Genomic DNA, 24,921 nt, shown 5'->3' on the forward strand with positions numbered 1-24,921 from the left:
TTTTTGCAAAAGTCTTATGTTTTTTCTAAAGTTTTCTAGTGACTTTTTTTCGTTTTTGACAACCTTTTCTAAATTCATCACTTTGGCAACAAGTTCTTAATGTCATACCTTTAAATAGTGTGTTCAACTTAGGAAGCTTGGGAGGAATCCATTTTATAAGAAACAGACTGTTATGCCTATCATCACTAACAGTGGCTAGACCAAGAACAACCAAACTTTTGATAACAAAGCCAAGCTGCATCAATAATAGTTGTTTCCTTTCCACCTCGCCTAAGCATAACATGAAATATAACTTTAATGTGATATAACAAGTTAACGTCGATGATGTTATTCTCATCTCATTCTCTCTCAACTTATGTCACAAACTCAAATAACGATATTAGGATTTTCTTGTGCATATAATAGACAGATACGATCACAAAAGAGGTGCCAACAAGAACAACCATGGCTAGATGAAGTTTGGAAGCGTCCATGAGTGAAGTAGGGAGGTACAAAAACCCTAGTGCTGCTATTAGGCTAAAGGTAGCTTGATCTGGGGCAAAAGAGACAGTTGGATATAAAGAAAGGTCACAAAAAAACATAAGAAAAAAATGAAACCTAATAAGAGAAAATAAACTTTTTAAAATTAAATTGAAGAAAATTATCTTTTTTTAAAACAAAGTAAGAAATGTAATAATATTTTATTTTATTTTTAATATTATTTGATAAATAATAATTATTTTTTTTATTATTAATAAATTTTTAAACTGATAAATAGATATTTAAAATTTTTAAAATTAGCATTAACTAAACATCGGGTGGGAATAAGTCTGTAGCTTTAGATTTTCATCAAAATATAGATACTGGTTACGAGGCCGACCTAATTAGTTGACTAATTACTTCAGTTGATTTATTGCACAACACAAAGCCACTCTACTTCAAACAACCAAATGCCACCGGCAATAACGGCTCTTGAGTTCATGATTAATAAAGGAATAGGAAATAAATATTATAAACAGTAACAAAATATAATAATTAATTAATTAATACAAGATATTATGAGAATTAATGGGGGATAATTAGACCCCTTTAAAAAACCTAGTTAAAAATTCATTTGGGTATTTTAAGAAATAAATATATTTTTATTTACATTTCCTCATCTTAACTTATGAAAATCAATATGGCCTCTATTTTTTTCCTCTTTAGCTTTTTTTTTTTTTTATTTTGGATAAAGGTTTTTAATTAAAAATTGTTTTTCAGTTAATAACAAATTTTTGATAAAATTAGAAAAAATCTCCTTATTGTTAAAAATGAGGTGTTAAAATAAATATTAAAAATTAAAATTTTGTAATTTCATTAATGATTTATTATCAGTGAGAAAATGTTATTATTTCTGAATTTTAAAAGAGAAATTTGTTTTCCTATAAAAAAATAAAGGATGGAAAATAAAAGGAAAGAAAAGGGGGAAAAGAGGGAAAGAAAAAGAACGGAGAAATTCGATGGCGTGGAGGAAAAGCTACTCAAAGTAGAAAAAAGGGAAAAAGTGGGAGACAAGATCCCCATTAAATACAGAAGAAGTGGATAAGTTGGTCTCGGTTCGCACTGTGCCTCACACACCTCAATTCGTCGTCATCTTTTATTTTATAATTTTACCACGCTCCACGACAACCCACCTCTCCACGTCGCACTTCCTCTCCCAATCTTCTCGTTGCTTTCAAAGAACCGAATACATGTTCCACCAACGCTAATCACCTACACCAACAATCCCAATAACAAAAATGTCCAAAACTTAAATAACCCATTTCAACTTCACTCTTTTAAGGCATCCTAATCCCTAAACCCCAATCTATTCTCCCATTTTCTTTTTTGATTTTGGAATTTTTCTTTTCTGGGTTTCTTTCACTTTTCTTTACTTGTAGATGTACGTGGGTTCCATGCGAAAGTCGTTTAAGGATTCTCTTAAAGTTCTTGAAGCCGATATTCAACATGCTAATACTTTGTATGTTTTCTTTTTGTCTCTTTTTGACAATTTGTGTTCTGGGTTTCTGTAAATCTGACTCCTCTTTGTGGGATTTTGTTGTTGGTTTAATTGGTGCTTCATAGATTGTCAAAATCTGGTTTTTGTTCTTAGATTATGATTTTAGTTTTCAATTTGCCTTTCTATTTTGACACTTCTAAAAGTACCTTATCATTCGATGATCTAGCCTTATTATATTTTTCTTCCCTTTGATTTTATTCCTGCAAGTTGAATTTTTCCCCTTTAATAATGTGTTTTCAATATAAAGTTGTCATTTTTGTTGATTTTGAGCTTTTTGGCTCATTGAACGTTGTTTATGTTTGTGTTAAAGTTTATTTTGTTGTAAATAAAAAAAATTGAGCAGTAAGTATTAATGTCATATTTGTTGATATTTTATTGTACTGGGCATTGGTTCTTGTTATATCAGAGTTGCGTCTTACTTTGAGTGATATTGCTATTTTTCATTTAGAAAAGAGAATTCAGTACTGCCCTGCTTTAGATTTATTGTAGATTTTATCAGTGTGAGTGCTATTGTGGGTCATTACCGTCATCTTGATAGATTGTATTCAGCTGACTTCACGTGGCCAAATGGGTTCCACTTATAATGGTGTTGGTATTGAGATATGGACATTGAGGGCTATATAATCATCTTCTGGTCCCAGCTTGTGAATTATCCGCAAAGCCTTGATGTTTTTTCTATGTTTCTCAGTAATTCAATGTAGATTTAATTTTCATATTCAGTGTTTGCAACTTAGGTGTTTAATGTCTTCAACTAATGGCTGGCTAATATTTGCAAGAATTATTGCAATTTTAAGCTGTAAGAGGCAGGGTGGTGACTTCAAGTTGGATGATTCAAATGAGACCTTCTTTGAATATACATACTTATTATATAATATCTGTCTGAGATCTACACTGAGTTGTGGCTTACTCAGGATGATTCTGATTCATTTTGATTTCATGTATTTCCATGTGTTTTCTAGGGCATCAGATTTTCCAAGGGAGTATGATGGTGCCTGCCTTCAGATGAGAATGTCATACAGTCCAGCTGCGCACTTGTTCCTATTTTTAGTGCAGTGGACAGACTGCAACCTAGCTGGAGCCCTTGGACTGTTAAGAATACTAATTTACAAGGTTTTCTTTGTTGAGTTGTTTTGTTAATTATTTTTTATGATGGATGTTTGCTTACCTTAGCAGTTTTGCAGGTTTATGTGGATGGAACCACCACCATGTCTACCCATGAAAGAAAAGCAAGCATTAGAGAGTTCTATGGTACATTTGATGTATTCTGATTTTTTTGTGGTTCACTTACTATCTCATTGGGTATGAGGGCTGTATCGTTTTTCTGAAATAAGATTCCTGCTTTGATCAGGGGTAATTTATCCCTCTTTATTGCAACTGCAAAGAGGTGTTACAGATACTGAAGACAAAAAGCAGAAGGCTGTGTGCATGGAAAGATACCGAAGAAGCGATGATGAGGATTATGGGCAACATACAGATGTAGATATTGAAAGAGAAGAAGAATGCGGAATATGCATGGAGATGAATAGTAAGATTGTGTTGCCCAACTGCAATCATTCCATGTGCTTGAAATGCTACCGAGAATGGTACAATTTCTTTCTTTCTTTCTTTCTTGCTCTGTCTCTATTGAGTTTTTATTTGATTATGGGATTTACAGTAATCTAATGTGTTGAGCACAATTCATTCACACGAAGGTGCTGGATATCGCATTGAAACTGGATTGTTTAATTTTTGATTTATATGTTCTGTGCCAATATGAATGGTAATGAATCAGAATAAAGTAGAAAAACATTGTTGCAAGTGATAAATAAAAACTGAAATTGCAGCATTATGTGAAATTTTTTGCAGCAGAATAGGTATGTGGTTTCTATCTTTACTGAATTTGTAGTATCTATTGGTGAGTGTGTACCTTAAAATGCTATTTATTGAGATGTGGAGGTGTTTTATTCTAATTTTTCATTTTATGCTGGATGCATGGCTTTTGTCAGTAAATTTGGCAGCAACCAATATTTAGACAAGCCCATGTCTATTTTAAAAATATATTGTAATTGCATTCATGCCATGTTAAAGACCAAATTTCTGGTTGGATATTTGAAATAATCCTTTTCTGACTTTGAGGAGCATTTGGAAAATATACAGAGGATGGGACAAAGATGATGTTCAAAGCAATTGCAAGAACACAGTAACTACTTTAGGAAGACAAAATGAATCTGTGACAATGAAAACAACATTAGTTTTGAAGCAAGCTGCGCAATAACCCCAATGAGAATTTAATTGTTAAATCCATCCTAGTTGAATTGAATATGTCACTATGGGACGTTCTTTCATTTCCAGGTCTACTGGGTATGGTTTTCAGTGTTGTTTATAATTTTATATTCATTGTTAAGGCTATATGGAACAAATTTTCTGTTCTCTCATGTTGCTATGGAATTTCTCTGTGACCTGGGTGGTGTTGGCATTGTGATTGAATGATCTTGCTCTCTCAAATATTGAGCTTTATGTTGCTTCCTTTTCAACTTGTGCATATAATAATTTGTGTACGGTTGCCAGTGAGTTCTCAACATACAGTAATGGATCCAATTTTGTGTGCTATTTCATTTAAATTGTTTAATTTTCTGCATTTGTGAGCGTGGTATGAACAGGAAAGTGGCTGAAAATATGAGTTCTTGCACTGTATGGATTAGTTAGCCCCTGGTTTTTTATCTTTCGAGTTATACCACTTCAGTAATTTCTGAGATGGTAGCCAGTATATGTTTGTGCACATGCAGCATTTATTTGCTAAGGCAACAGTACTTGGTATTGTTGATATGATTTTACAATTTCAAAGAACAGGGTTGTCAAATGATGATTTTAGCTGTTGATGATTGAGACAATAGTGCCAGTGTTTTAAAAATTTTGTTTTCCTAAAGTCTGTTGGAGGGTTTGTCTAGATCTTTTTTTTTTTCCTGTAGGGACCAATTATTTAGCCTTGATCTACCTGTTTGTAACATTTTTATTGATTTGTAAGTTATTAAATATGTGTTCCAATAAATTACAGGCGAACAAGGTCGCAGTCATGCCCCTTTTGTCGTGACAGTCTGAAGAGAGTGAACTCTTGTGATCTCTGGGTTTATACAGATAGCAGGGACATAATCGACATGGCAACGGTGACCAGGGAGAATCTTAGAAGGCTCTTCATGTATATAGACAAGTTGCCACTGATTGTTCCTGATCACCTTTTTGATTCGTACGATTCCCACCTACGATAGGTGAATGATGATAAGTACATTTTCTTGCCCTCGAATGAGTAGATTCCTCCAATTTCGTTTGGTTACATAAGGGCCGAAATTCATTCGGTAAAACATAGGTAACAAAGAGCAGCAGTGACTTTCTTCCCACTTCTGCCAAGAAGAACCCAGCCTGAGATATTGTCATGCTGGTGGGTGAAGTTTTAGATAAATTATTTAGGAAAGGGTTCATAAAAAATTGTATTTAGCTCGCATGTACATGATTCATGATTGTATAGCTTGGACTAAAAGCTTTTCAACTTGCTCTGCTTCGTCTTTTATGGTGTTGAGCATCTATTGTTAATTTGTATAAATTGTTAATCTCAGTCTCAAAGCTTTTTAAAGTAATATATATTGTTATTTCATGCTGCCAATTTATCTGCTAAATCCTTTTGTATGGGTTGTTGAAGTGATGTTGGTGGTCAAGCAGGACCAAGTTTACTCGTTGCTTTAGAGAACAATAATGTAAACTACACGAAAAATGGATTTCATCAAGCAATTTGTTTGTTTGTTAATAGAAAACTTGGGGATTATTTTTTTCTGAATCTGAGTTTAAAACTGTTAAATCATCCATCAAAGTGTTGTCAATGCTGCGTAGTACCTGGTTTTTGTTCAGAAACAATGGGACATAAATAATAATACATAATATACCATTTTTTTTAAATAGAGAATTAGGCCTTTACGAGAAGGAACAATTTTTTGCTTTCTGGGAAATGCGCAATGCAATATGGAGTTAATTAGTGTATTATGATATAGCCATTACAAAGAAAACTGGATCTATGATTATGGATCCACGTTAGAGTCTGAAAAACGGTTGGCAGAAAACAGGGCACAGGACAACCCAGGCTGTAAACTGGACAAGGACAACTTGGTCCATTCATGTCCACATTTACCTACAATAACGCTGACTCCAATTTTCAGTCACTGGCTTCCCTCTTCCCCAAATATACCCAAGACAAAAGAAGGGGCATGATTTAATTTAAATAATAATAATTATTAAAAAAAATTAAACGGTTTGTGGAGACAGGGGTAGAGAGAAGATGGGATTGGGAAGAGGGGAAGATAGAGAGGAGGAAAAGGAGGGAGTTATGGCTACTGATTTTTTCTGGTCATATACGGACGAGCCTCATGCTTCTAGGAGACGTCAGATCCTCTCTCAGTACCCTCAAATTAAAGAGCTTTTTGGCCCTGACCCTTGGGCTCTTCTTAAGGTTTTCCTCTCTTTTTCTGATCTTTTGAATTTTAGATCTCAAGTTATAATGTGGGTCATTTTGGATTCTTTGGCTCAATCGATTTCTGGGTTTTTATTATTTATGTACATCGTTGTATATGCAATGTAAAGTAGTGTTGTTTTTGTTCTTCTTCTTCTTGTTCGAGTTCTGTATCTCTCCAATGTATCTACATCAATTTGCTTATTATCTGATGCACATGTTTTTTTCTTCATATTTTCTTGAACAAAAAAAATGCTGTTTTTCATTTTATATTATTTAATTCTGTTCCTAATTGATTTCATTGAGATTGAACTCAATTATATGTTGTAATATGCCAATCTTCTGTTTCTTTGTAACTTTGTTTTTGAAATGCTAGTCAAGTAGATTTTTCTGAAGGAAGATTATATGAAGTAGTTTTTGCCATTAACATTTCAAATTATACAGTTTTAGAATCTATTCTTATATCTCTTTAAACATAATTATGTGTTTGTTAATTTTTTTACCCGATTCTTGATGAAGTTTATGCAATTCTTGACAAACATAATTATGTACTTTTGAATCTTTTTTTGTATTTTTGCTTCACATGCGAGTGTTGCATTGATTTGCCCAAATCTTTTTGTAAAAACTGAGTCCATTAATCATTTTATTTAAGGATTGTTGTTGGTACTTGGTAGTTTAAATGTGTTTATCAGCTTTATACTATATTGATGTCCTCAATGTTATGGTGTTGCAGGTTACTGTTGTTGTTCTGCTTCAGCTTGGAACTGCTACTTTGCTCCGCAATGCAGGCTGGTTGAAGATCCTGGCAATATCCTACTTCTTTGGCTCTTTTCTCAACCACAATCTTTTTTTAGCTATCCACGAGTTGAGCCACAATCTCGCCTTCTCTACTCCAGTCTACAACCGTTGGCTTGGAATATTTGCTAACCTTCCTATTGGTGTACCAATGTCTGTCACATTCCAAAAGTATCACCTTGAGCACCATCGCTTTCAAGGAGTAGATGGCATTGACATGGACATTCCAAGCCTTACTGAAACCCGTCTTGTGACAAGTGTGGTTTCAAAATCCATATGGGTGATCTTTCAACTCTTCTTCTATGCATTGCGACCTCTGTTTCTCAACCCGAAGCCCCCTGGATTTTGGGAATTTATTAACTTCACCATTCAAATTTCTCTTGACTTGGCCATGGTTCATTTCTGGGGCTGGAAATCTTTGGCTTATTTGATCCTTTCTACATTTGTTGGGGGTGGGATGCACCCAATGGCTGGTCACTTCATCTCGGAACACTATGTTTTCAAGCCTGACCAAGAAACTTATTCTTACTATGGCCCCATGAATCTTCTAACATGGCAGGTGGGATACCATAATGAGCACCATGATTTCCCAAGAATTCCTGGACACAGGCTTCACAAGGTGAGGGAGATTGCCCCAGAGCATTATGAAGGTTTGGCCTCATATAAGTCTTGGAGCCAGGTTATCTATATGTATATTATGGACAGAACAGTTGGACCTTTTAGCCGCATGAAGAGAAAGTCACCAGCAATGAAGAAATGTGAATAGGTGCCCTACCTTTACCTTTCGGCCTTTCTTATTGTGCCCTCAGTTAAAGTGAGTTCATTATATATTTTCAATGCTATTGTTTGTATCATTCTTGAAGAATCATGATTTTACAGTGTAGCACTAAACTGGCAAGAACTGAGTCAAGTTTTCTCGTGTAGTTTTACACAATTCTTCATGTTTGCTGGCTTTTGTATCAGAATTGTGGGATACTACCATTTTTATTTTTTTCTCTCTGTGGGTCTATAATCATCTTGTTCTTAACTTTTCTCTTGATATCAGCTCAGTTGTAACAAGGAGATAATGCATGTTGAACAACATTTCTTATCAGATTTTACTAAAAGGACATTTCACTGCTGTAAATTTTGAACAAAAGGAATGCAACAAGCAATTAGTATTGGCATAGTTTAAGTTCATTGATCTCATTTAATATTTGTTTGTGGTTTATATTTATGTTTTCAGTGGATTTCGTAGCTCATCCGAATGGAGTCCTGTGGGAACAACCCCACTGCTCAGATTAAGAGTGGTATTTACATGGTTTCAAATTCTTCAACTTATTAATATTAGAGATTTACTTGGTTAAGTTTCATCTGACATGCCTTGCTAATGTTTTAAAATTATGGTTTAACCATTCCATTGATCTTTTAGCCCTTCTATCAGGCTTGGAAAATATATCAATTACAGATTCTTGATTTCACCTTTGTACCAACAAAGACAAAATTTTTCTTTCTAACATGAAAAATTCAACCAAAATTTATCAGATAATTTTTAACCCAGGAAATCTTCTGATCTGAAAAATTCGACCCAAATTTTGACATGTTACGTGCAATGCCAAGGTAATGTGACCCAGAATCAGAATTTTCATTGGGACCAAATATTAAAATAAATAAAACTTAAAAAAGAGAAGCATCATAATTGGTAAATGTGACTACTGCAAAATTTCAAATGTTGTAGCAAAATTAAGTGGTATAATTAAGCAAAACAAGGGATGCATTAAAACTACGAGTATTTGCTTATATCACAGTCAAGCTGCTCCAGTAAAAACTATCATATCATTGTCAACTTCTGCCTTCAGACTGAATCTGCTGTTCTAATCGTGCTTTCATCTTCGCAGTCATCCCCAGTATTAGGAAAATATCTTGCTATTGCCTTTACTTGTTTGCCTGCAAATGAATAATAATAATAATAAAAAAAACTTTGATTCAGAAAATCATCCCAGAAGTAAGCTATGGGAATGAAAACAAGATAGTTAGAGATTAAAAACTAGGGAAGTTGAGGATGGATCTTCACATTTAAGTCTAGATCATGTGAAAAAAATACTGCAACATTAAAGAAATAAATTACCCGTGTTACGATGATCTAAATGCCCATCTATATGAAGATATCGAAGTAACAAATTCTTTGAAATCCTGAAACCTCCCTGTTGGATCATCAGGTAAATCCTGTTCATATAACACATGAAATCAGTTAACATTCTTGCTATAGATTAGAGAACTTGTGAGAATTGAGAAATGAGTTACAATTACCTTCTCCCGGTAAAAATTTAGCAGTATATCAGCTGTCATAGCACTCTCCAAAAGGAGAAGCAAAAAGATAACCGTCATATACTTTGTTAATCCAAGATCAACAAATATTTCAAAACATCAACTTGAGGGTCTCAACATAATTATATAATAAATTGTTTGATATAAAGCCTTTTGTATTGTTGAGAAAGGATACACAAGAAAGGCAAAACCGATTTGCACTATCAGCGGCAATATGACCAAGGCCTGCTATATGGCAATAGGAGACACCAATGACAAGAAATTTGTATATAAACCTGCAATTTGTATATAATGATGATAAATACAAACTATCAACACAAAAAAGAACCATTTCTATTCTGTTCAAGCGAAAAACTTACCATCTGCAAATATTGAAATGACCATAATCTTCAGAGAAATAAGCATTTGCTTAATTTGACAAAATCACAGGTGGGAAACATGTGAATATGGAAGAAAATTAAATTAACTAGCTTTAGCTTACCGTGGAGCAGTAGAGTTGGAATCCTCAAAGGATGAATCTTGCATGTCTCTTTGCCAAACTCTGATTATCCATAAACCATAAAGGATCATGGCAATACCAACCATTCCTATTACCAAATTCACAGCTTTCAGGAATGACTGCGGATAAGCTCTTGCAATTCTTGCCATTTCTTCTACAAACAACAGTCAACAGCAGCTAGCTGATACAGGAGATCTTGGGGGAGTTTCTTTCTATGTTCTAATTGTTTGTTTTCTTTTTCCTCTACAACAATCAAAATGTCAGAAAATTTGAGAATTACAAAATTTCATGTATAGTAGCAACTCTATTACTGGTTATAACTTAATTAAAAAAAAAAAAGAGATACAACATGTTGCTGTGGTGTAGTGGTTATCACGTCAGTCTTACACACTGAAGGTCCCCAGTTCGATCCTGGGCAGCAACATTTTCATTCTTACTTTTTTGATTGACACGTTTGACGTCCGAATATGATTCAAAGGCATTCCGCTAAAAGCTGTGGTTCCATTGATTTTCGTTTTTTACAAGTGAAACCAACGCGAAACATGGTCATTCTTTCTGGGTCTTGATGTTTGAAGTCTTTTGGTGGAAAATTAGGCGAACCACAAGGTCTGAAACTCTCTCTCTTTTATTAAACGCACATATTCTGTATGCCGTATTGTCCCAATTTATTTGGTTGATCCCTTACTCATTTGTTTAAATTAAAATTTATAACCCATCATGATCTGATATAGACAAATCATTCTTCTTTTATTTTTTATGCAATGACTGTATGCTAGAAGTAACATTTGATGCTCTATAAATCATTTGCATTTATAAAGAACTGAGCTTTTAAATTTACATCTGTTAGGAGAAACCAATTATTGTTATGTAAATGAAAAAATCTGCGTTTGCAGTAATCTTATTTTCCTAATTTATGCTGGAGATGTGCGGTACATGAAGAATTTTTGGGTGATATCGACCCTCAAATTTCGGTCTTGATATTGTTTTGCTTTGCATTCAACATCTCAGGTCTCAAGTATAAGTTCCAGTGACTTTGTTCATCACTGTTCTTCAATAAGCTGCCTGGTATTGGAAACAAGTAAAGGAAAATTGACTCTTTGCTTGTTGAGAATGACAGAAATTTTCAGTGATACAGCTTGCAGGCAGTTATCTCAGATGTTCTTGGCAGTTCTGTTCTTTCACAGTTCTGAATATGTTTTAGCAATTGCCTTTCATGGTAGTTCAAATGTTACTCTGAAATCACTTTTGATTAGCAAAGACTATCTTTTGGCGATGGCATTTGCAACGATGGAGTACTTGGTTGAAATTTTTTTCTTTCCTGGCTTGAAGGAATACTGGTGGATAAGCAATGCAGGTCTTGCAATGGTTATAATTGGGGAAATAATTAGGAAAATGGCTATTATAACAGCTGGTCAAGCCTTCACACATCTGATTAAGATTTACCTTGAGGAACACCACCAACTTGTTAGTCATGGAATCTATAGCTTCATCCGCCATCCTGGATACTGCAGTTTCCTCATCTGGTCTGTTGGCATACAGATAATGCTGTGTAATCCCATCTCCACAGTTGGATTTGCAATTGTTGTATGGAATTTTTTTCATGAGAGGATACCATATGAAGAATATTTCTTGAGACAGTTTTTTGGATCACAGTATGATGAATATGCCAGGCAAGTTCCTTCTGGGGTGCCATTTGTAAAATGATAGTAAATGGTCATATTGGCAGGGTAGCATTTGTCTTGGATACTCGCTTCATCGACAAAGTTCACCGCTGTTTTATTATAGAGGTGAACATCTTTGATGCTGAACAGAATAATGGTGGTGAGAGTGACTATTTTATTAATCTCACTCGCTTTTTGCTCGGCTGAGAACGTATTATTGAGATAGGAAGTGTTTATGAAGGTTTTTTGTTTTTGTAAAACAGTGCAGTATTTCTAACTTTTGGTTGTCATATTTTGTGCTTGGTTTTCTTACAATTTTTGTCAAACTGCAATACAGAGATTGCTTCCTATTAATCAATTTCACCGATACTTGCTGATATAGTTATAAATGTATTCATGTGAATGTGTAAAATGAACTTCTGGGGGACAAGTTATCATGGTTTGGTAGGGGATGTCAGCCTGGAGAAGTGTTATGTCACTGAAATTTCATTTTACAGAAGATCTCTACATAAATTGAAATATCAAAGAGAGACAACAAGGGTGATTAATTATGCTTGGGTTTTAATCTTTCATAAAAGATGTTTACCAGTTCATTTAACCAAAATTTTACAATCCCAGAAACCATAACATGAATTGCAGAGTCTGCACTTACCTGTTAAATCAATCACCTTCTTAAACTCCCTTAAGATTCAACAAGTATCACCACAATGTCCATTTATAAATGTTCTATAGAAAAGGTAATATTGTGCATCAAAAACAAATAAAAGGTGCCTTCAATAAACAATTAAATCAATAAAACATCCGAGCAGTGTGAGATTAAGAGATATCACTGCAGCATGAACTCAACAGAAGTTGGTAAATCATATATGTATAAAGCATACTCGAGACAATTCCATGGAATTTTAGACCTTACTGACTCATTTAACAACAAATTCAATGTTACAAACTTACAAGTACAAAGCTTAATTCCAGGAATGCAGCAATATTGAAGAACCCGCATGCGTATTGAATGGAATTAGAAAAGGGAAAAAGGAAAAAGGGAAAGACGCATGAAAATCAATCACCCTGAAAAACAAAATTTTCTTGTACACCATATAACCTTTTCTCCGCAAAATTGTTGTTACTTCTGTCTTACAACTGTTAAAAGCTGACCTGGGTTTAATTACTAAACAATTAAAATGTTTCATCTGGGTTTAGTTTCATCAAAATGTTTTACCCATTTGTAGAGGTTACTGTTTCATCAATCCAAGTCTGACGCAAGACAGCGTGAGTCTGAATGTGAACACCCTCAACAGCATCAACCAAAACTGAGGCACCATCACTCAAACGGGCGGCGGTCGAGACTTCACTACAGAAGTCCATATGACCAGGGGAGTCAATAAGATTAATTGAATAGTGCTTATAATGAAGAGCAATTGAAGAACTCTTCATTGTAATGGCACGCCGTTGTTCCTCATCAAGATAATCCATAAACCGAAGCTTACCGGCGAGTTTTCCGTGGAGTAAACCACCACCCGTGGCGGCAATTAGATGGTCAGGAAATGTTGTTTTACCGTGATCCACATGGGCTAATATGCATATGTTTCGAAGGTTTCGGGTATCAGACTCATCCATTTTAACGCCAAAATAAAAAACTAAACTATGAACAATACAGATTACTTAACCTTGACTCAAATCGTTTTTTTCTTCTCTCGTTGACACGGCGGCTGCAAACGGAAACTGCAGACTTGGTTTCGTTCCCCCCTTTTTTCTATAAAAATACAACTCCAACTTCAAGCAGAGAAGTAGAGAGTACCCTCCACCTCCACTTCAAAGACACTCAACTTTTAACGTTGCACAACCGAGAAGAGTGGAATTGAATATTGGATTATATTTTGGGCTGGAAGAATTTGTTTCGGATTCTCTTGTTTATTGGTTTTTTTTTTTTTTTCCATCTCATTTAAAAGAGAGGGGAAAAAAATTCCACATTTATCGGTAAATTTAGGGCTCATAAAATGCCCCACAAATAGAAATATTAAGTTAAGGAACCGACACCAGCCCAGCACGACCACCATGCCCGTAAGCCATATCATACCATGACCAATATATTGATGAGTCGTGTGGAGCTGTAGCATGATAAGATCCAAAATATAATTAAGAATAAACTTTTAACAAATGGGTATATCATATTATATTATATATTTTTTAATAGTTATTATCCTATGACTTAATATCAAAATTAAGTAGAATAGATCATGTTACGGGTTGACCCGACTGTTTTGATCTGAATAGAATCGGTCATACAATTAATCACAATATATAATATTACTTATTGTGTTAGTAAATAATAAATTCTCTTATTGACATTGGGCATTGAGTAGCAGAATTCCCAATTATGGTATCAAATGAAAATATATCTATTTCTTTATAGAATATATAATTATGTGTAAAAACAAAAATAAAAATAATATAAAAATTGAAATGTTTATATAATTAAAAATTATTATACTTTGTCTTTGCTGAATTATTTTGGTTTTCTGCATTTAAGGAGCCTTATTGATTCTATTGGTCACACTATTGTTTTGAGGAAAGAGTGATCCAAAAAATATAATTGTTTGCCATTGAGGACTCCATACATATGAGGTTCTAACTTCTAATAGAGAACTTGTTAGCAAATAGGCTAATGAAAAAGAATTTGTTACAAAATTTTAACAGTTACTTCAGCTATTAATGCTTTCAAAATCAGTTTCCATGTTTCTTTGTGCCTGAAAATGGTTGTCTTCCTCAGTTCTATCTTTTTGTACATTTTTCTATCTGTGGACGGTTTAAAATTTTCTTATTTTCACTCTGAAACTTGAATCAAGTTTCTACACCCCCTTACAACCACCCCTCTGATTCCAGGAAAAGAAAAAAAAACACCGTTATTGACCTTTTTTCCTGTATTCTTTTCAGCAATTCTGAAAGCATAACTTTGACATCTCGACTTTAATCCATGAACAAAAGATCATGCCGGCAAGAAAAACCCTGAATTAAGTTACCTCCTTTTGTTCACTGAGCTCTGCATTTTTAGGACAAGAATACATGTTGTCTACTTGCTTTGACCCCGAAGAAACTCTCGCATGTTCATGTGAATTTCTGCCTTGACTGATAGACGCATTCTTTTTGAATCCTCCCATAGCAGACCACCATGATCTCGTGCATATTCACAAGCAGCTTCAAAGACATCCTGCCAGATTAAGCACATAACTCCTAACATTGTCACTAAAATACGAAGAAAGGTGACAGAAATCAATAAGCAAAGATGTGGTTCAGATTACCCTTGAAGGAAATTCATCATAGAAATAAGCAAGGGTCATCTCTACCCGATTCAGATCTGATTCCCACAGTCTTATCTGCCAAATCAGAGTGCAGTTTAAACAATAGAAAATAAATAATCATACTTTAGATTTAACATTTACATTACATAAAGAAATAAGACAAACTGATGAAGACCACAATTGACTTCGATTATCATGGAAGGTCGGAAACACAGATTCATATGTTTTAAAAATAATTTACAGCCAAAATATTTAGGTTGCACATATCTGAATGTAGGGGAGAATTACAACCTGATCAGATACATTCTCTGGTACTGATGGAACTTTATCAGCAACTCGAGAATGTGCATTCTGCCGAAGAAAAGAAATTATCTGCAAGTGAAAACTGTCCAGAGTTACTTGAGGCTAAATAAGCATATCTATAGCAAAATATTGATAATCACAGAAGTTAGTCAGTTGGCTTTGAATAAAAGATTAGGCAAGGAATGAGGCATTTTGGAAAGTACTTAGTTGGACATTAAACAGAGAACAAATCAAATAATCAACTGAATATTAATGCTCACTTGCTCTGCCGTGATGCCATTCTCAAAAGCATTATACAAACTTTCCTTTGTTATTGCTCCCACTATAAGGTTTGGAAGTTGATACTCTATCCTGTATGTATAACCACAAAGTTATTACTCCTAAAAGCAATATCATATATAAGCACCATTTATAGTCCAAGTCTGGGCAGATAAAATAGAGAAATTATACAGAAAAGAAACAAATGCAAGCAAATCAATAAGAGAAATTCAAGTAGCTGATAAAGAGTAGAGGAAGGATCCAATATTTTAGCCAATAAAAAGAAACAGACACATCATGAATTTAATATTGAACAATAAAGAAGAATAATTTCTTCTTTCCATCAATTTGTTAAGAGTTATCTTAAAAAATGCATGCCGTCTGATGCCCATGAAAAAATTAAGTCTCATGGAAGGGTAGTTTAATTTCAACTCCAAATTATCCCAGGTCTTTACAATTGGATATGTATTTATTAATGTTTCAATCACAATAAAACAAAAACAATTAATCATGAATGGACAGTGATATTCAGTTAAAAATTTTAAATGCTTTCATGGAACACTATTTGATATGCAGTGGGGAAAATAACTAAAACCTCTTTTTTCAGAGGTTAAACAATGAAAAAAAAATTATTGAGTAAGAATTGCATAACATCAAGACAAACTAGAAAATTTTATCAAGTAAAGCTGTCCTACCTCGAGAAAAGGCGCAAAATTTCACAGTGCAACTTAGATGTTGAGTAAGCATACATCCTGAAGTTTGTTTCCACAACAACAAAACCCTGAAGAAAAAGAAACATAAAATAAATAAGTATTAGAATATAGCCAATTCTTAATGTGCACATAACACTTATGTAGGGGAAAAAAGAGTGAAAACATAAACAATAGGTTCAAAAAGGGCATTATAACTCATAATAGATCACAAAGTTGAAGCTCTAAAAATTTTATACTAAGGAATAATTCAACCATGAAGGACAACACATCTATTATGTTGGCATGCATTCACATTGTGTCACAAATAGATGAAATGAATTACTTCAGTTCTTCTCGCCCATCATCTTGTTGCAAAACTGCATTCAACAATTACAAGCAAATAAAATTTAATAATTTAATATCAATGTGAAACAATATTCCTGCAACATGTAGACAAGACAACATACTTCAGGACACAATCCAAAAGCACGTGTGCCTTTAATGATGCTTCAATTTATATATGTGCTAAGAAGGCAATTCTTCAAGGCATGGCTAGACAAAGCCACTAAGAAAATGTAGAAACGCACAAAAAGCAGAAGGGAAGAGCTGAATATTGTAAGTGAACAAATACATATAGTAATTCCAAGAAGTTAGGCCACATCAAGCATAACAGTCAGCTTGGCTCAACATGGCAAATAATGGTTCTAATCAGACACATTCTACACAATCACAATCATTATCTGCACATTGAAGAGCAATAAGATTATTTTTATTTTATGTACTCCTTTTTTTTTTTTAAATCCAAATTAGGTGATCATCTCACAACCAGCATACCTCTTTCCGTGATGATGACTCAGTCAAGCTCACTGAAAGATTGGTAGCTAATTTGGTAGGTATAAACCAACTCTCTTTCCTGCCCTGAAGATGTATGCATATATCAGATTGGAAATTGATATAATAAAATATTAATAATTAACTGAGAGGATCAACATTTTCGACCACAGACTAGCACAACCTGTTGAAGTTTGACCAATCCCAAGTCAGCAAAGTCCTTGATCATATTCCTCTGTAGATCGCTCAGCGTATTTATATTATATGCCTGATACGTTAAGAAACCATAAAGTGATAGAGTGAGCTTGCAAATTACTTTGAGAATTCCTGGGCAGAAAACTTTAAAATCCTCAAAAAATAAAGTAAAGAAAGAGCATCACTGGAAAACAGAAGCAACACATGGACCGGAAAAATCAAACGAAAGACAGTACTTAAAGCAATGATGAATCAAAGGAATGTCTTTCACTGACAGAATCAAAAGTGCTAACCTAATGGAAGCAACCTCAAAGGTTACAAACACTACAAGAAATGGAATATCTAAGTAATTGCAAGGTACAGATAAAAAGTTAAACCCCTACCTCACCAGCAACATGAAAACTAAGCTCTAGAAGAAATGAAATTAAATCTGCTTGACTGACACCTCGTTCCTGCACAAAAATAAGAAAGTCTGACTACAACATGAATATAATATCCTATAAAAACAAACCTAATGTCACATTATCACAAAAGATAATCCTAAGTATCCGTGCACTGTCATCTCTAGTAAAACGTCAAAAAAAGTAGAAAATAAAGAATTTCTTAATTTTTTTTTTCTAGAAATGATCATTATCTCTAACTAAGGAATATAGAAATTTAATCTATGGAAAAAAAGGGAAAAAAAAGAAACATACTACTAAATATAATATGATAGAGCCCTAATCAGTCAAGATTGCCAACCAATGAAGTGTAACAGAAAAAAGATGAATAAGGAAGATTTGAGTAACCAATTAGAAGGACCATGTGGCTGCTTTGGATTGGTTGAGAAAGGAATAAAAGGGAAGGGCATGGGAAGTCCGGGAGAGGAGAATATTGGAACTGGATTGGTTTTGGAGAGCACTGGCCTTTGAATTGCCAAGGATTTGAGTTTGTCTTTGTTGTGTCTTTTTGTTTCTTTATTCTACTCTGTTTAAGAAATCCAGCAGTGTAATTCTCAGTTGGAGTTTGTGCTTCCTCATCTGATTAAAGAAAGTACTCTCCCAGTGCATTAATCAGCCAATTCTCTCTTGATTTCTGCATTTCTTTATCTAGCTTATTTGATTCAATTTTGGAATTTATTCTGAATTTTTGGGTTTGAAACATATTATTAAAAACAAGTTTGAGTTCTCTATAGTTCTTTGTGCTTCTATTTTAAAAAATGAATTCAAAATAAAAATAATAATAAGGTTGAATTCTCTATTTTCAAGATTCAAGAGCACATTTGCTATTAAATTTTCAAAACGCATTTTTTATTTTGTGTGGTTTTCACATTTTCTCTTTGTTTAGTTTTTAGTTATATTCGTGATTGTTTGTGTGCATGCTTTTTTTTCAGTTATGAATCTTCTGTTTACCATCTTAATAATGAAAATGGTCAAGGGAATGAATAACAACATTTTCCAGAAAGAACAAGGAAAAAAAATGTAAATGGAAAGAATAGTAAACACCCTTGGCATTTAGTCGTGTTTTCCCTTCGTTCTCTATAAATGATAACTTAGGTTTTGTACTAGAAAGAAAACATCAGTCATAGTATAATATTAATAGCAGGGACTCACAGAAACTCAATGCTGAGAGAACCACTACAAAGAATCTTAGGAGAACATACCTGAGAATTAGAGATATATTCTCTGACAATGTACCAGAGCTGTGCATTGGTATCCATCAGCTGTATATTTATACATATAAAAAACAACTATCAGCCACACCATAAGAATTTCAGAAATCTTATGGTCTACTTACATACCAAAAATTGAAAGCCACTCTCCGTTAATCTTGGGGATTCTTTTTCCCTACAATCAACACACATATACAACACAATACCACATCAGAGAATCAAGACTTTAAATAATTAATTGCAGAAAAAAACAAGGGTCTAAAGTTGGCAAGAAATATAACCTTTGAGTCAAAAGTCCTCGCTGAAAAACCTTCATCATGGAAGAGCTGAAATTTGTTGTCTTTTCAGCTTGTGAGGAACTAATAAGTTGCAGCAAGAAACACTGATTTAACATAATAGCAAGATATAAGAGTGGATATAATATAAAGAACAATCTAATAGCCAATTCCAAAAGTTAATCATGCCATAACATATCACTAAAGATACAATAAAAGATAAAAAAGTGTCATTGAACATGCATACAATTATTCTGTAAAAAGTTCACACCTCCCACTGTCCAACGGCATAAGCCTCAAGTTCCTCCAAGCTTGGAAGCCTCACAGTAATATTTGAAGGCATTGGTTCCCTTGGCAAAGCTCCACTGAAAATTTAGATTCATGCATTTCATTGATTAAAAAATAAGATCACCTAATTCATTGCTTGTGAACAGAAGGCATGGTAATATTGATAGCCAAAACAATCTTGTGTCATAAATCAATTGTTGGAGGTAATACAAAATGCAGTGCAAGTGGTAGAAGGGCACATCCTGGGTTGACTTATTAAGTGAAACTTCAAGTTTATTATTATATATTGCACATTTTGGTCAAAAGGAGGGCAGTAAAACCCATAAATTAAGATACTGGAAAATGTTGTGTGCTTGACCCTACAAAATATATGAAGAAGAGAAGATTTTATCCAGACCATCTGGAACTATTAACACTACAAACTGCCCACCGAAAACAAAAGGCAGAGGGCAAGATGTACATCAAAGAAGCCAGCTAGAATTCTAAACTCACCCATATATCAAATGCTTTCGAAGGTTGGCCTGGAAAGTTGGATTTAATTTGTAACTGGTTTCCTTTTTCCTGCCAAAAAATGTTGAAGAACTTCAGTAGAAGGCAGACCATATAGCATTAATTTCAAAAACAATATAAACAGATTATTTTTCAAACATAAACTATTATGGAGGAGTAATAACAGATAAAACTGCAAAACTTAATATTTCAAAGTTGCCAAACAATGCAACTTATATGTGATTGTAATTTGCTTTTAAGGCCATGATAAACTTATCAGGAAAAATGAAAACAGAACAGAATCCTAACGGAAAGAATTTACCAAGCACAAAATTGGCCTGCTTCTCAAGCAACAGCATTCATGTGAGAAATGGTCCAAAAAGTAAAACCAACACCTTAGCACAGCTTTCTATTTCACAATCCAGATAAAACTCATGTTGAAAATTCATTCAGACAAAGCTGAACTTCACACATATGATAAACACTCTCCTTTGATGACAACAAAACATAGTGTTCACAAGCATGCTTAAAAATAGCATAAAATTTCCAAAATTACTCTCAATTTCTAGCCATCCAGTTTCATAGAAAAAGTTACAAACAATTCAATAAGGTACATACTTTTCCTCTGAAAATATTCTCAACTGAACCAACCGATCAATGGCAACTCTGTGCTTGGTGAATCCATCTGAAAGCACCCACTCCTCCACCGACTTTGCTGGTAACGCAGAATCCATATACAACATCTCTAACACATACTTCTTCGCGAGAGGGGGCAGTGACCTGAGTACCAAAACAAACAACAAACACCATTATATCATATCATCAGAAAAATAAATCAGCAGTAAAAACTTACTACACCAGAACACTACACTCTCCATTATTTCATTTATCTAATTTTTCTCATCAATTTCAGCTATTGCCCACGGATAAATCTATAAAACCAATCAAATTAACTTGAAAGACAGAACAGAAAATCAAGAATAATAAAACATAGGAAAGAATAAATGGAAGAATACCTTAGAATGGCTTCGCAAATGAAGGGATTGTTGTAGAGCTTATCGAGGTCCCTGGCGGTCAACGAGGCTACCATGTCCATAAAATTTTTAGCTATAATCCTCACTTCCGGCATTCTTGCAGAAATTCGATAGAGCTTTAGGGTTTTGCAGAAGATTTAAATTAACGACGGAATTTAAGTATAAATCGATTAGCAATTAAAATTTGTGGTATTCTTGTGTACTTGTATGTAAAGCTCTCAGCTTGATGAGTCTGATCAGTGTTAGAGAATGGAGTGTTTCATCTTCAGGTGAGTTTAGGCCAAATGACTGTTTCCCAACGACAGATATTTGAAGTATTATTGGGGCCAAACGACTATTTCCCACCTAAACTATGCTAAAATCTCAAAGTTTCCCCCGTTAACTATGAAATACCGTTTACCCATCTATGAGTAGATAAAATTAACGATAGTAAAGGTAAAATCATCATTTTATAGTTAATATTAAAAATAAACTTAAATATTCTCCCCCCCCCCTCCCAAATTTAAAAAACTAACTTTTCTCCCTTAAACCAAGTTTGAAAAGATCACATCTCTCACCCTAGGGTTTAGTTTCCAAACCCCTTCACTTTCTCCGACGCCATCGCCGATCGTCTCTCTCTCCCGATGGTTTCTCTTCCACCAACGGCCTGTCTCAACTCCACCCCAACCCATTCGTCGTCGTCTAGTCTTCGCCTGAGAAGAGAAATCGTCTTCCCAGACGAAGACCAGACGACTCGTCGTCCTCTGGGAAGATGAGTCATCTTCATCTGGGAAGACGATTTCTCTTCCCAGACGACATTGGATTGGTTGGGGTGGAGTTAAGGAGGGCCATCGGTGGAAGAGAAACCGTCGGGAGGGAGAGACGGTCGGCGATGACGTCGGAGAAAGTGAAGGGGTTTGGAAACTAAACCCTAGGGGGGGAATGTGATGTTTTCAAACTTAGCTTAGGGGAGAAAAATTAGTTTTTAAACTTTTAGGGGAAAATGAGATTAAATTTTTAGGGGTTAGGGTCCGTTAAATTTAACCGGTCATGGGTAGGTAAACGATATTTCCATAATTAATGGGGGGAACTTTTAGAATTCAGCATAGTTTGGGTGGGAAATAGTCCTTTGGCCTATTATTGGTAACATTTAAATCCAAAAATTAAATTAATATATTCTTATTTTATATTAATTTTAATTAAAAATATTAAATAAATATAAAATTAAACAACATGTTTTCTTCTATCCAATTAGGGTTAAATTTGAATCGAGTCTGTTCAAGCTAAAGCTCAAAATGAGCCAACCCTATATAAACTCGTTTGAGCATGAGCTATTCGCCAAATTTGCTAATTAAAAATTTTGATATAAAATGACGTCGTTTCGATCGATATGTATTAAAATAACATTGTTTTAATAACGAAATAGTTAAAAACTCGAGTTTGAAATGTATTGAACTGAATTTGAACAGAGTTCAACCTTAGCTTCCACAAGCTCGAGCTTTACTATATACAAACCGAAACAAACTCGAACTCAGTTTAGTTCGAATCTAGCCCTGTATCTAATGCTTCACACATTTTTATCAAATGAGAGTATACCATATTAACATGTATTAACCTACATAAATAGCCGCGTAATCGAGTAAAGTAGTATTAGATTTGAGTTCAACTCAATTGTGTATGTACCAAACTCAAATTTGATTAGTTTGGAGCTTGGAGGCTGGAGTGTAAACTCAAGATAAAAATAATTTATTCAAACTAAATTCAAAACTTATATATTTAATAATTACTTCAAATCCAAAGTGAAAGAAAATCAATTTTTAAGATATGAGTTAAAAATTTTGAATTTTTAAAGGTTTATTAATGTTATTCTTGAGTCACAAGCTTGCAAACTTAATGCATTGAGCAACAACGACCTTGTTCTCAGACCTAGCAGCATGAGGATGGTTATTGTCTCTGCTGTACATAAAACTGATCTCGATAGAAATGTTCACCGGCAACGGCTTAGTGCTAACTAATCTTTATTTTTCTTCTTACCAAAATCTGGAGATCAAATCTGAAGCTTTCATATAATACATAAATCTAAAGCTATCAGTATGTAAGTGGCAAGGATAATGTTCCTGCAAGCTATTTAGCTGACAAAACTTTTAGTATAAATTTCTTCCCTAAAACTGCATTTGTATTTGAGGCGCCGGGTACATCTTCCAAAGGTCCACAGTGTTCCCCGAGTATGTAAGTGGAAGGCTCTAATGGTACTTAGCTTTCTTCTTGATTTTTAAATTTTGGTTACAGAAAGGACAGATTGATATGATAAATTCAGATCATTCACCAACTGAGCCAGAACTTAAACTCCTTGATGATGGTGACTTGTTGAGAGCTTGGGGTGGTATATCATCTATGCAGGTTGGTTTTTCAGTATGAGGAATAAAATCGTATGAATTGCTACTGCTATCTTAATACTGATATTGTACACCATGGGCATTATTTTGAGATCATCCCCAGTTTGTTCTTCCTGTAACTTGGTCATATGGGCAAAAATATGGAGTAACTTCAGAGCAGTTGGCTTCATGGTGGACTGAGAGGCCTGCCAAGCTTGCTGGACAACATTCAAAGGTTTGCAAAATTAACTTGTGCTTATATTCTGAGCGAACTTTGGCAACATAGCATGCGAGGATCATGTGGCATTACTTTGAAATACTTTCTGCAGGGAGCCATTGCGATTGGAAACCATGCGGACATTGTTGTTTGGGAACTTGAAATGGAGTATGACCTCAACCATGACCATCCTATATACATTAAACATCCTGCAAGTGTTTCATATGATTTTTGATAAACCTAAAACACCACTCTTAAAATTGGTTTTTGAGATTATATATTTGAAAAATGCCTTCTAAAAAAATGTTGATACTCTTTTTTCACCAAAAATATTTACCTAAGAATTTCATATTCATTTTTTTTTTAATTTCTAAGGTTGAAATCACATTCTATTAGCAAATCTCTGCCTATCTCGGAAGAAGACTCTCTGGAAAAGTATTGGGCACATTTGTTAGAGGAAATCTTGTGTACAAAGAAGGAAGACATGCTCCCCCCGCCTGTGGCAAGCCAATCCTTGCCACATCCACATGAACTTATGAGTAATTTCCGTTGCTTGATCTGCCATTATTCTTGTTTGTACTGTTGTACAGTCCCTTCAGAACTTCTCCAGGTTTCAAATCCAAACTTCTCATCGAGGTTTCCTGCCGATCACGATCATCCTTTGCTATAAAACTAATAAAAGGAATGGAGGTTGAATGATACAATGAAAATTGAATATGGAAAATAAACCTCGTATGAAGATTGTGCAGTGCTTGAAATTGTCAATGGAGCAGGCGGACGAGTCATAAATCACCTGTAAATTCTGCTTTGATTTGTGGAGCATATGTGGAACTTGGTGTAATAATTTCCATTCTCTGTACTATGCAAACCTTTATCAGGTTTGTAGATTTCTTTTATGAGTTCCTATTAAGAGGCCTCTTATGACCCCTGGGTGCAAGCATCCAAAAATACTATGGATCTCGTGGAATGAGAGTAGAAGAAGCAGCACCTGGCTAAGGCTATCTCTGCTACAGGCTCACTTTCAGTTCTCTTTGTTGCACATGATATGGGCACAGGGGTTGCTGAAGAATCGGCACTGGAGGTGCTGAAAAATCATCAATCAATGCGCGGCTATGACTATGAAAACGAAAGCTTGCTTAAATTGGCCAATGGCCATAGTTTGTATATTGGTTTGCATGCTTTTAGTTTTAGTCAGAGATGAATTGCAATATTTGGTTACATTTAATCATTAACGAATTTCATTGCTCGACATAGCTTGAAGAAATGTTGTAATTTTTCCTGATAA

The 24,921-nt window shown here is 34.4% G+C and overlaps 6 protein-coding genes and 1 non-coding gene across 12 annotated transcripts; 5 read left to right on the forward strand and 2 right to left on the reverse strand.

The window, feature by feature from the left end:
* The first annotated feature begins 1,567 nt into the window (after positions 1 to 1,567).
* On the forward strand, positions 1,568 to 5,654 carry LOC123193748 (E3 ubiquitin-protein ligase AIRP2-like). Of its 2 annotated transcripts, none has more exons than XM_044606833.1 (5): positions 1,568 to 1,978; positions 2,977 to 3,127; positions 3,199 to 3,265; positions 3,366 to 3,600; positions 4,154 to 4,478. In XM_044606833.1, coding segments are annotated over exons 1-5 (534 nt in total). In that variant the 5' UTR covers positions 1,568 to 1,898; the 3' UTR covers positions 4,155 to 4,478. The 2 variants fall into 2 exon arrangements, with proteins under 2 accessions (XP_044462768.1, XP_044462767.1); XM_044606832.1 differs by lacking the exon at positions 4,154 to 4,478 and adding an exon at positions 5,052 to 5,654 and having other exon boundaries at positions 1,577 to 1,978.
* A 513-nt stretch (positions 5,655 to 6,167) lies between these two features.
* LOC123192429 (sphingolipid delta(4)-desaturase DES1-like) lies at positions 6,168 to 8,412 on the forward strand. The gene is made up of 2 exons (XM_044604974.1): positions 6,168 to 6,491; positions 7,225 to 8,412. The coding sequence occupies exons 1-2, from the start codon at positions 6,321 to 6,323 to the stop codon at positions 8,050 to 8,052; spliced, it is 999 nt and encodes a 332-aa protein (XP_044460909.1). The 5' UTR covers positions 6,168 to 6,320; the 3' UTR covers positions 8,053 to 8,412.
* A 551-nt stretch (positions 8,413 to 8,963) lies between these two features.
* LOC123192431 (tetraspanin-19-like) lies at positions 8,964 to 10,344 on the reverse strand. Of its 2 annotated transcripts, XM_044604978.1 has the most exons (5): positions 10,075 to 10,344; positions 9,769 to 9,868; positions 9,576 to 9,656; positions 9,394 to 9,491; positions 8,964 to 9,212 (listed from the first exon to the last, which is right to left on the reverse strand). In XM_044604978.1, the coding sequence occupies exons 1-4, from the start codon at positions 10,239 to 10,241 to the stop codon at positions 9,399 to 9,401; spliced, it is 441 nt and encodes a 146-aa protein (XP_044460913.1). In that variant the 5' UTR covers positions 10,242 to 10,344; the 3' UTR covers positions 8,964 to 9,212; positions 9,394 to 9,398. The 2 variants fall into 2 exon arrangements, with proteins under 2 accessions (XP_044460913.1, XP_044460914.1); XM_044604979.1 differs by lacking the exons at positions 9,576 to 9,656; positions 9,769 to 9,868.
* A 99-nt stretch (positions 10,345 to 10,443) lies between these two features.
* TRNAV-UAC lies at positions 10,444 to 10,516 on the forward strand. The gene has a single exon. It is a non-coding gene; the product is annotated as a tRNA-Val (tRNA).
* LOC123192430 (protein-S-isoprenylcysteine O-methyltransferase B-like) lies at positions 10,506 to 12,132 on the forward strand. Of its 3 annotated transcripts, none has more exons than XM_044604977.1 (2): positions 10,506 to 10,698; positions 11,210 to 12,132. In XM_044604977.1, the coding sequence occupies exon 2, from the start codon at positions 11,248 to 11,250 to the stop codon at positions 11,794 to 11,796; it is 549 nt and encodes a 182-aa protein (XP_044460912.1). In that variant the 5' UTR covers positions 10,506 to 10,698; positions 11,210 to 11,247; the 3' UTR covers positions 11,797 to 12,132. The 3 variants fall into 3 exon arrangements, with proteins under 3 accessions (XP_044460912.1, XP_044460911.1, XP_044460910.1); XM_044604976.1 differs by having other exon boundaries at positions 10,509 to 10,698; positions 10,986 to 12,132; XM_044604975.1 differs by having other exon boundaries at positions 10,509 to 10,698; positions 11,101 to 12,132.
* Positions 12,133 to 14,371: 2,239 nt separating this feature from the next.
* Positions 14,372 to 21,383, reverse strand: LOC123192428 (general transcription and DNA repair factor IIH subunit TFB2). 2 transcript variants are annotated; one of them, XM_044604972.1, is made up of 16 exons: positions 21,269 to 21,383; positions 21,048 to 21,165; positions 20,650 to 20,811; positions 20,035 to 20,103; positions 19,526 to 19,619; positions 19,261 to 19,361; positions 19,109 to 19,154; positions 18,971 to 19,030; positions 17,712 to 17,780; positions 17,318 to 17,401; positions 17,137 to 17,220; positions 16,306 to 16,391; positions 15,613 to 15,703; positions 15,341 to 15,421; positions 15,050 to 15,124; positions 14,372 to 14,958 (listed from the first exon to the last, which is right to left on the reverse strand). In XM_044604972.1, the coding sequence occupies exons 2-16, from the start codon at positions 21,158 to 21,160 to the stop codon at positions 14,821 to 14,823; spliced, it is 1,353 nt and encodes a 450-aa protein (XP_044460907.1). In that variant the 5' UTR covers positions 21,161 to 21,165; positions 21,269 to 21,383; the 3' UTR covers positions 14,372 to 14,820. The 2 variants fall into 2 exon arrangements, with proteins under 2 accessions (XP_044460907.1, XP_044460906.1); XM_044604971.1 differs by having other exon boundaries at positions 21,048 to 21,370.
* Positions 21,384 to 22,094: 711 nt separating this feature from the next.
* On the forward strand, positions 22,095 to 24,882 carry LOC123192091 (allantoinase-like). The gene is made up of 5 exons (XM_044604555.1): positions 22,095 to 22,098; positions 23,302 to 23,444; positions 23,544 to 23,654; positions 23,749 to 23,847; positions 24,033 to 24,882. The coding sequence occupies exons 1-5, from the start codon at positions 22,095 to 22,097 to the stop codon at positions 24,165 to 24,167; spliced, it is 492 nt and encodes a 163-aa protein (XP_044460490.1). The 3' UTR covers positions 24,168 to 24,882.
* The last annotated feature ends 39 nt before the right edge of the window (positions 24,883 to 24,921 follow it).

The sequence above is a fragment of the Mangifera indica genome, chromosome 12 (assembly GCF_011075055.1).
Source record: "Mangifera indica cultivar Alphonso chromosome 12, CATAS_Mindica_2.1, whole genome shotgun sequence".
In the NCBI taxonomy this organism is placed as follows: Eukaryota; Viridiplantae; Streptophyta; class Magnoliopsida; order Sapindales; family Anacardiaceae; genus Mangifera; species Mangifera indica.